At 40.8% G+C, this 11,154-nt stretch overlaps 2 protein-coding genes across 2 annotated transcripts in view; both read left to right on the forward strand.

Moving 5' to 3' along the window:
* The first annotated feature begins 1,534 nt into the window (after positions 1 to 1,534).
* On the forward strand, positions 1,535 to 5,252 carry LOC116687708 (SUZ domain-containing protein 1). The gene is made up of 4 exons (XM_032513284.1): positions 1,535 to 2,219; positions 3,051 to 3,100; positions 3,212 to 3,481; positions 3,580 to 5,252. The coding sequence occupies exons 1-4, from the start codon at positions 2,169 to 2,171 to the stop codon at positions 3,689 to 3,691; spliced, it is 483 nt and encodes a 160-aa protein (XP_032369175.1). The 5' UTR covers positions 1,535 to 2,168; the 3' UTR covers positions 3,692 to 5,252.
* Positions 5,253 to 7,053: 1,801 nt separating this feature from the next.
* The window catches only part of necap2 (NECAP endocytosis associated 2), a 5,447-nt gene continuing 1,346 nt past the window's right edge, over positions 7,054 to 11,154 (forward strand). Inside the window, exons 1-6 of the mRNA XM_032513267.1 lie at positions 7,054 to 7,292; positions 8,535 to 8,635; positions 9,364 to 9,468; positions 10,137 to 10,218; positions 10,747 to 10,855; positions 11,000 to 11,144. Of these exons, the coding sequence (XP_032369158.1) occupies positions 7,198 to 7,292; positions 8,535 to 8,635; positions 9,364 to 9,468; positions 10,137 to 10,218; positions 10,747 to 10,855; positions 11,000 to 11,144 (637 nt within the window). The 5' untranslated portion in view covers positions 7,054 to 7,197. The remainder of the gene's footprint in view (positions 7,293 to 8,534; positions 8,636 to 9,363; positions 9,469 to 10,136; positions 10,219 to 10,746; positions 10,856 to 10,999; positions 11,145 to 11,154) is intronic.

Here is an 11,154-nt window from a genome sequence, read left to right on the forward strand (position 1 = left end):
CAGTTACAGGGGTTGGACAATGAAACTGAAACACCTGGTTTTAGACCACAATTTATTAGTATGGTGTAGGGCCTCCTTTTGCGGCCAATACAGCGTCAATTCGTCTTGGGAATGACATATACAAGTCCTGCACAGTGGTCAGAGGGATTTTAAGCCATTCTTCTTGCAGGATAGTGGCCAGGTCACGACGTGATGCTGGTGGAGGAAAATGTTTCCGGACTCGCTCCTCCAAAACACCCCAAAGTGGCTCAATAATATTTAGATCTGGTGACTGTGCAGGCCATGGGAGATGTTCAACTTCACTTTCATGTTCATCAAACCAATCTTTCACCAGTCTTGCTGTGTGTATTGGTGCATTGTCATCCGGATACACGGCACCTCCTTCAGGATACAATGTTTGAACCATTGGATGCACATGGTCCTCCAGAATGGTTCGGTAGTCCTTGGCAGTGACGCGCCCATCTAGCACAAGTATGGGGCCAAGGGAATGCCATGATATGGCAGCCCAAACCATCACTGATCCACCCCCATGCTTCACTCTGGGCATGCAACAGTCTGGGTGGTACGCTTCTTTGGGGCTTCTCCACACCGTGACTCTCCCGGATGTGGGGAAAACAGTAAATGCGGACTCATCAGAGAACAATACATGTTTCACATTGTCCACATCCCAAGATTTGCGCTCCTTGCACCATTGAAACCGACGTTTGGCATTGGCACGAGTGACCAAAGGTTTGGCTATAGCAGCCCGGCCGTGTGTATTGACCCTGTGGAGCTCCCGACGGACAGTTTTGGTGGAAACAGAAGAGTTGAGGTACACATTTAATTCTGCCGTGATTTGGGCCGCTGTGGTTTTATGTTTTTTGGATACAATCCGGGTTAGCACCCGAACATCCCTTTCAGACAGCTTCCTCTTGCGTCCACAGTTAATCCTGTTGGATGTGGTTCGTCCTTCTTGGTGGTATGCTGACATTACCCTGGATACCGTGGCTCTTGATACATCACAAAGACTTGCTGTCTTGGTCACAGATGCGCCAGCAAGACGTGCACCAACAATTTGTCCTCTTTTGAACTCTGGTATGTCACCCATAATGTTGTGTGCATTGCAATATTTTGAGCAAAACTGTGCTCTTACCCTGCTAATTGGACCTTCACAGTCTGCTCTTACTGGTTCAATGTGCAATTAATGAAGATTGGCCACCAGGCTGGTCCAATTTAGCCATGAAACCTCCCACACTAAAATGAAAGGCGTTTCAGTTTCATTGTCCAACCCCTGTAGTTGCCAAACAAACCACTTGGCAATAAATGTTTATGATTTCTGATTCTGATGATGCGTTCAAGTAACTACCGTACATTTCCAAATTCGACTGCTAATTAGATACTAAAAAGTTTATTATTTTACTGATCCCTGCAAACGTACGGGACGGGTAATACAATATTTCACATTGGGCCTTTAGTCATGTAGCTAGGCTATTGTAATTTTTGGCCAGTGGTCACTGACCGTGGTGTTGAAGGAAAGTGCTGCGTTTAAATATTGTGCGAGGCTAACGTGCATGGGCTAGCCTCACAATCCAAATCTGTGTTCTCCACCAAAAAATAACAAGTAGTGTGGTGGAGTGAGCGTATCGCTCACTTTTAGCTAAGTGTCAAATATAAAGCATTGCGTAATGGAACTGCCTTTGTCATATTTATATTACTTAATCTTGCCGGTTGATCGTCTCGTTGGAAGCTAGCAATGTGACGCTAACGTTACCTTTCCTAACGTTAACATAACGTCATTTCCCTTCCTGTGTTAGAGGCACTGCTTAAGTGGTAAACCCTAGCTAGCTAACACAACTGTCAACAATCCCAAACTTGTTTTTCCGTCTGAGATGCGTGTGGATTACACCGGTAGCCGGTTGATTTACCGAGGTGGACGTTATTTTACGCCAAAACTAAAGTAGCAGGCAGCCAGGGGGATTGTCCTCAGTAGAGAATTACGTTACGCTAGCAGGCCGACACGCGGCCGAGCTCCGGTTTGCGAACTTATTTATTCAGCCTTCATCCGAACACAAAAACCAGTAAGATTGTGCCGTCGGGTCTGCGTGAACTCTGCCCACCGTCCCATGTCCTCTGCGTGGATGGGAGATAGTTAGCCGGTGGAGCCGAAGTAGCAAGCAGATCTGTTAAACATGGAGGATGAAGAGGTTGCAGAGAGCTGGGAAGAGGCAGCGGACAGTGGGGTGAGAAACACCAATTGTAGAAATGTTCTTCTAAACAAGATTATAACTTGATTTCAGTTTGCCAGTCACCTAGCCAAGATTCGCGACAGCGATACACTATATGTTTGTGGATCCTGAATACCTGATGTAAACATACACACACACACACACACACACTTACATTCACACACACACACATACATACACACACATACACACACATATTTTTTTCGGCTTGTTTTCTCATCAAAAAAATGCAGCTTGTCTTCCTGACGGATTCTTGCAGGCCTCGCTGTCCCAGCACGAGGGACGGGACTGAGCCTGACTTCATGTCATGTTATTTACCCGACAAAATGATTTTATGATCTGTGGAAACTTCGAATATTATCCATAAAAAACTTAATTTTTACAAAGTCGACTTTTTCCTATGTTTCCCCAATTTTTATGACCCGCCCATTGCGGAAATGACAGGCTGCCCTCGCTGCACTGAATCATTTATAATTTCCAGTGTGATATTAATGGAATGGTTCTGATGAGCAAGCTGAAATCCACTGGCTGGCAACGTCTTGAAATGATCTGATACTGGGATATGTTCACAGTTTTCCAAGATGTTGACTTCGAGTTGGCTTAACACTAAATATAAATTGCAACTTCTGTCTGATAATGTGTATAACATACAGAATGTATATTGATTTGATTTAATGATTGAAAAATGTCACATCTCATGTAAGCAACCAGTCATCAATTTAGAAATCTCATGAACATGTTTGCTATACAGGTCATTGAGACAGATAATTAATTTGTTGGACAGTAATACAAATGTTTTAATGTGTAAGTGTGTTTTCTCCTCAGGAAATAGATAGAAGGCTTGAGGCTAAACTGAAAATAAACCAGGAGGCAAAGTAAGCAAAGAGACAATTTATCCAAATATTTCAGTACATAGTAAGATAGCATAGATGTTTTTTCCCAGTAATTTTATTCCTATTGCCTGTTTTTTTTTTTTACCTGTACAGGAAGTCCAGCTTGGGTTCAGGTGGCTCACCTGTTCGAACTGCTATTGTAATCCAGGATGACTCTCTGCCTGCAGCACCCCCACCACAAATTCGAATTCTGAAACGTCCTTCAAATAACGGTACTGCAGGAAACCTTGCATCCTCGACCCGTCCATCGCAGCAGATGAAGTCCTTGGCCCAGCGGGAGGCAGAGTACGCGGAGGCCCGAAGAAGGATCTTGGGTAGTGCTTCTTCAGATGATACGCCTCAGGACAACCCATGTCAGGACAGGTAAGAAATTACAACAATTAATTTTCACAGTAGTTAAAACGCCTAGATGTGAAAAACACTGTAATATATATATTTTTTTTTTCTCCTCATATCATTAGGCCAGCTCGTATGAGCGTGCAGCAACCATCAGAACCAGTCCGTCCAAACAGTAACGTGGTCCGCCAGCCCACTGGTCCAGATGGTACCTCAGGCTTCCGACTCTGCAGATAAGCAGAAGCTACCTGCTGCAAGGAGTCAGCTGTCTCCCTGAGAGGGCATAAAGGGTGGCAGTTAGGGGGATTGTGTGTGGTATAAAGAGAAGAGTGGTGGGATGACACAAATTTTTGACAGACTTTAGAAATATGATGACGTAGCATGGATTGAAATGAACTTCTCCACCCTCTCTCTACTCTGCTTACTGGCATGGTCTTTGCCTTTCACCTTGTCTTTTCCCTCTGTGGAACACTGCAAGGGGCTGGCAGAGATCAGCCAAAGATCTGAAACCCCCTTCTGTTCCACACTGTGAACAGGCTTTTGCCTCACATCCCTACACACTGTGATACTTTGATGTACCATGAGGTGCCCTATGATTTTAAGCATGATTGGCCGCCCGTGTGCCAGGGCATCAGGTGTCTGTCTCTTCAGGGAGAATATGGAGAGCTCGTAAATCTGGGAATTCCCCGGAGAGGTACAAGGGAACGAGCTATACTTTCCACCGATTGAGCTTGGATCATGGCTGGGTGTCCACTGGGAAGCTGGCCTCAGTTCGTTGGCTTCAGTGGAAATAATGTTCTTGACAGTGCTGGGATTTTACTGTGTGTTCAGCATCCTAAGTGCAAAGTGAGAAAAAGTCAAACTGATCCAACACTAGAGTAAAATAGCACTGTACTTAAAAGTGCGTTTTAATACTGTAAATTGCATAGCAACGGCAGAGGCCCAGCCAACACTTTACACAGTCCACAGGCCGGGTTTTGTCACTGGTGGCTATGAAACAAAATGCCTGGTGGGCACGCAGCCTGTGGCCAAAGATTATAGATCGGAAGGACAGAATGTCACTAAATCTAAGTTTATTCAAGCAATAAAGATGAATTTACTCCCTGGATTATTTTTTACATATTGCCTAATTACCGGTGCTGTGTTTTGTTTTAAATTAGCTTTTGTTTCAAACCGCTGATATATTGTTTCTTCATGTTTGTGGGTTGTTTTGCCGAGACATAGTATGTTTACGTAAGGAGATCAGTAGTGTATCAGAGATTAGATGATGTAGCCTGCATAGGAAACTTTATTGGTAGTGTCATATCAAATTTTATCAAAGTGGAAAAAGTCAGACCTATTCATGAATTGAAAATCTTACGTTATTGTGCATAAATTTCCATGTGTGTTGCCTTGCTGTTTCTAATCAGTATGGCTAAATTGGCACTTCTTTTACGGCCAACTGCACTGCATCTGCCTAGGACCGAGGACTTTGATCTGTTTTGGCACCAGTTGAAGTATATTGACTGATTGCGTTATTAAGATCTTTGGTCTTAAGAAAAAATTATTTGGTGCTCAGCATGGAGGATGGTATAGCCACATGTGAATTGTGTTAATTTTGAAAAGGGTCAGGGTAATTTGTGGTGAAAACTACATAAATGATCACAAAGATATTAGAAATCTCATCTTTTTCCTTTAGAACAAAGCCAAATTCCTCTGCCTGGTTTGATGAATGTCTTTCATTGGGTGTTTTTCACACACAAGGACTTTGCACCATTGTTTGCCACTGATTGAAAATAAAAGTCTTCAAACCATGAAATCAATAATCGCATCAAATACTGATCAGTTACCAGTACTGACAGTTACTGCAGCAATTTTTTGAGCCCTTTGACACTTGTATGCCTTAAATGACAAATGATCCCTTGTTACATATGTACACTTTCCAATGGGTAGTGCTTGTTATTAATCTTAAGCTTTTTTGACCCTTGTAATAAGTACATTATTTGATTGAATACATCCTGTCATTAAGGCACAGTTTATAGATACAAATTCACACTTAGTAGGGGGGAAAAAAGGTTTTCTTACCAAAGGGTTCCATGACTACTTTGACCATAATTTATAATTTTTTCCAGTGCCAGTAAAACCATTGATTGGAAATATTCACAATGTGTGTGATGGATGTAAAGTATAATTCATGGTAAATTAAACAACTTGCTTCTACACTTAAAGAATACTTATAAATATGGCTGAAACTGTGTGTGTGTGTGGTGTTGTGTGTTGTGTGTGTGTTGTGTGTGTGTGTGTGTGTGTGTGGTGTGTGTGTGTGTGTGTGTGTGTGTGTGAGAGTGTGTGAGTGTGAGAGAGACACACATTTATGGTCATATATTTGATTGAAGTTTCCTTTTGTTTGATGACAGCAATATAGGTTGTCCATTGCAGCTCTTACATCTCAATATTATTGTTATAAAATATACCCAGTTTACTTAGTATAGTATTACCAAAGGATCAGCTTCAGTGATTGAAATAAAATAGATTTGTAATCACTTTAAATTGATATTTAAAAGCAAAAGCCCATCCTTTATGTGATCCACACACATGAAGCTTTGTCATTCACAGCCACTTGCTACTTTGAGGCTGTTTTAAAGTCATTGTTATTTTTTGAAACTTGAAAAACAAATGAAATTTGAATACCCTTTAATAAACACACTTCAAACTTGTTGGTTCATGAGCAGAAAGTTGGATGACTTTGAAGCATATATTGTTTCTAAATTACTTATTGTGATACAGATAGGCACAAACTGAAAATGGTTCATATAAATACTTTTTAAAAAACAATTATTCCCCACTTTGAGATTAGAGATGATTTATTATACATTTTCCTGATTATACTTACATACTGTTACTAAAGTAACATGTTGAATGCAGGAATTTAACTTGTAGACTGGTATGTTTACAGTGGCATTAGTAGTTGCATTCAATAGTAAAGGATATGAATACTTCCTCCACCACAAATCTTGTTTAGGCTACAAACGTCAGAGGAAATTCAAAGGAATTGTTGAAGTCAATATTAAATTATCAAAAGCAGAGGGAAAGTGTGAAGAAAAGGTAAATCAGCAGTGGCCGGAGTATTGGGATAAGCAATAAAAGGAATACATTAACATCAATCCAAAACAGAGGATGCATGATAAGAAGTAGGGTAGGGGAACAACAAGGAAAGGGCAAGGAACACCATGCAGGCTGAGCATTGGCCACAGTAACAGTACACTTTTCATTTTGGGAAAACATCCAAAGGGTCTTTGGGATTTGTGCTAAGAGGCTGGAACATGTCCTGCTGTCATGCAGAAAATGTACACAGAAAAGGCCAGAAATGGTGACACAATTACAGCAAACAGGGAGAACAGAGCACAATGTTAAAAGTAGGCCTATATTAGAGAGTGTGTGGTCAAGGAAGGAAAATGGTTAGTTTTTTAAGAGTGACTGGACTGGAAAGTTGGCGTTAAGATGAATTGAACACGAGGGAGGGTAAAACCATGGATAAAACCTGAAGGCGGCAATAGTGGGTGCCACTTGGTGTAAAACCTCAAAGAATAAGAAGAACTCCCCCCCCCCTCCCCCCCCACCACCACTGCTCAAATCATCCTGACCAGACGCGGCGCTGTTTGAATCGAGCACCGCGGCTCGGTTTGGGAACTAGTCGTCTGGTCCAGTCGAGGTGTGAATTGAAAGTCGGAAGTTGGTTCTGATAGTTAGGAAAACTGGACAAAATGGCAGAAGACGACAGTTATGAGTCAATGCTCTGCGTGAAGCCCGAGGTTCATGTTTACCGGATCCCGCCTAGGGCTTCTAACCGTGGATATCGGTAAGATGAGCTCAGAGAGTTCAACGTTTTTAAAGCAGTGAGCTGATGAGTCTCACTGGCTGCTTGACAAGTGTCCGTCGCCAAGCTAGTTTAACGGCAATACATCCATTATCGGACACGCAATTCTTAGGATGTCTTTTAACTTTTCTTCTTTTCCCTGCAAAGTGACGGTTGCAGCCAACACTAAGGACTTAGATTAACAGACATAGCTAGTTAGCTAATACATGTGCTAGCTAGATGCGCTAATATAATAACGTTAGCATTGTTTCCAAACGCATCGCTCCTATAACGTTTACTGTTCGCGTTATCTGCTCACTGACATCGGACACAATCATCCCGAATTTGTCAACAAAAAGTTCCTTGACTGCGACTCACATCTGCTGTCATTTAAAAAGTTAACGTTAGGTGTGAAAGACATTAGAAATGATGGCATTGCTGATAATGTCAAGTGTTGAAAATGTAAAAATGGCAGGGCTCAGTCTATGTCCGATAATGTATATAGAGTGGTGTAGTTAATGCTAGCTGTTAACTAACTTTAACTAACCTAAGTGTCCACGAAGGGTCAGTAAATTTAGTTTGCGTTATGATAAATTCAACAGTAAATGCATGGACTGTTGCTAAGCTGTAGCTAGTTCGGTGCAATGTGTGCTTGTTTTGCTACCAAAATTATCTAAAATACATTTGTGAAACATTATCTGACGTTAGCTAAACTAGACTGTAGGGGTTACATTTCTACCTAAGTGACGGGCTCTCTTACAATAAATGAAGTTGTTGTCAGGTTGAGTCCAATTAAAATGTGACAGGCCGAGAAATAGTTGTCATCAAGCATTTTATCACTGCTCATAAGCAGCTTGTTGTCTTTCTACGTAAAGAAACTGTCTTGGGTGTTCATTCTTGAATCTTGGAAACAGTAGTTGGACAAAACAAAAAACGTAACTCAAGATCCACTTCCTAGCCTTTATGGAGCTTTCCGCTTTATCTCACGGTCTTCCATGGATCGGATTTGCTCAGATCTCATAACGTAAAAAGAAGAGCGCAAGTTGTGGTTGAAAGCCCCTGAAAACGATTCGAAGTGGACCTTGGCGTTTGCTTTTTCTCTTTTCACTCAAATGTCTCATTTTAGTCTTCGTGAAAACTTTTATTTTCACTTCCTCCTGCTGTGAAAAGCTGCAGCTGCCTGGGTAAAAACAGTGATCAAGTCAGCCACTTTCATGTTCAGATGTGTGCTTCCTGTTTTTCTAGTGCTGCTGACTGGAAGCTGGATGAACCTGCATGGAGTGGCAGGATGAAAATCACTGCTAAAGACAAGATTGCCTACATTAAGTTAGAGGACAAAAACACAGGTAAACAAACTGATCTCCTTGAAGACAAATGTTATGTGTCCATAACTCACCACATCAATTCATTTTATGTAATGTCACCAAGATAAATTGCTTACGGTTAAGTTTTTACACAAACCTGTAATGTTTTTACTGTACTGAGTCTCTTAACTTTCACCACCACCAGAGTACCAAGTGTAAGTGAAACACTGACTGTTTAAGTAACTGTAAAGGGAGCCATCATTTCCATTGAACTTTAGAGCAGACTTGATAGTGTAGCCAGGAAGATAGTGAGAAATCTCCACCAGTTTAGCCATAAAACATGGATGGAGGTAAACTGTCACTTAGATGGTTGGCGGAGGCATACAACCGTGAGGCAATAAAAAAAAAATAAAACTAGTTCTTCTGCCATGTTGGCTAAGCATGTGCGCAAGTTACAAATGCTTGGTTTGTTTTGGGTTGTAGTTGTACAGTTGCATATCTCCTCCGGTGAATATGCAGCAGACTAGAGGCTGCAAGTGTGCTGCTGCCTTTTTCAGAGTTAACAATTCAAAATAATCCTTGGAAAGATTATACAATTCCAGTCATTTATATCATAGAGAAAATGTGTGTGTTTGTCACAGTGTGATCAAAGAGATTTTCAACAAACTCACAATCTTTCTTTGTCCTTTGCAACCAACCCTTTTACTTGATTACACACAATGCAGAAAGTAACCCTAAGGCACCATTTGGTCTAAATTTGTTTTTCGCAGGGGAGTTGTTTGCCCAAGCTCCAGTCGAACAGTATCCAGGGTGTGTAGTGGAATCCGTCACAGACTCCAGCAGGTATTTTGTGATCCGGATAGAAGATGGCAATGGTAAGACACTTTCATCTGAGACTTTTGTAAATAAGAAGTAGGTGGATGTTCAGTACTAAAGACATCTCAAATGTTATGTCACATTTATAGAAAAATGCATTAAATCAGTTTAAATATAAATGTAGAAATATATATGTTTTAAATAATAAAAGTAAAAACATGACGGAATGTGTCCAACTGGTCTTAACTAGATTAGTAGCACATATTTCTTTTTCAAGAGAATCGGTATTCAGATTGAATTGTGGAAGTAAAATATATTGCATTAATCTTTCACAGACAAGGATTGTCGGTTTTTACATATTAAAAACACTAATTATTTGCTCCATTTTGAGTCTGCTTCATTGATCACCATGATCCTTAGTGTGATATTATAGTGACACAAGTTTTGGTTAACTTGGCCAACTTTGCCATTTTCTCAAGACTCTCTGTCTTCTACTGCAGTTATCAAGTGTCAGTAGATGGAAGTTAAAAGGTTTTTATTTCTTTACATCACGGCGCCATTTATGGCTATCTATAGCATTTATCTAGTCTTAAGTGTAAGACAACCTAATTTCTGGTGGAAGTCTTCTATTCAGGCTGAAATGGTGGAAGTCACAGGCCCATACTTTTATCGTGTGACGCATGATGTACCCTAATGTTCTTGTGTCTTTACAATTACTTTTATAAAGGACGTCATGCTTTTATCGGTCTGGGTTTTGCTGATCGTGGGGACTCATTTGACTTCAACGTAGCTTTGCAAGACCATTTTAAGTAAGTTATCTTACATAGCCTTTTTACCATCTGATCTTTGTTAAAGCAACTCTAGAGAACTTTTCCTGCATTGCTCCCCCTACAGGTTGAAAGTGGAATTGTCCATTACATTACATTATGCAAGTTTGCCAGATCAGGTAGCGGATCTGTAGTTCGAATGAACTGGACAATGTGATGTTCCAATCTGTAGGGGGGACCGAAGCGGGAAACATTCTTTAGTGTTGCTTTAATACATACAATCTGTTTATATGACCTGGTACATGTGTTTATAAGCACATCTTGCTACATTTACATGAATATGTTTTAAATGTGATACAACATTAATACTTGCACATTTGCTTTGTGTGGTGCACATTTGTCCATAGTGCATATAAATAATTGTAAATGAGCGTAAAACAAGTCCAAAACCTTTTTTAGATGGTGGTGTTTACAATACTTACAAAACTAATGTTTTCTCATCTGTATCTTTCTACTGCAAGGAACCATTCTGTCAACCTTATTTTAATGATATATATTATGCTTTCAAAGGTGGGTAAAGCAAGAAGGGGAGCTCGCAAAACAGGAAGCTTCTGAGAGCACAGCGCCTAAGTTGGACCTTAGCTTCAAAGAGGGACAGACTATCAAGATCAGCATTGGGGTAAGTCACTCCAACATCACAGATGTAAAGGAATTACTACAAAGAATAAATACTACATTGAACATTGACATATTCTATGTATAAAAGAGCCACTAATTAAACAATAAAGATCTTCAGAAATTCTCATGACTTTCTCTATCACAGAACATCAAGAAGAAGGATGCAGGTGGAGCCAAACCCCGGCCACTGGGTGGGGGTCTACTCCCACCTCCACCAGGTGTGAAGGTTGGAGGTGTCATACCGCCTCTTGTGGGAGAGCAGACAGTCTCAGCCGTACAGACTAACACTGGTGATCACCG

The sequence above is a fragment of the Etheostoma spectabile genome, chromosome 4 (genome assembly GCF_008692095.1).
Source record: "Etheostoma spectabile isolate EspeVRDwgs_2016 chromosome 4, UIUC_Espe_1.0, whole genome shotgun sequence".
NCBI classification, from domain to species: domain Eukaryota; kingdom Metazoa; phylum Chordata; class Actinopteri; order Perciformes; family Percidae; genus Etheostoma; species Etheostoma spectabile.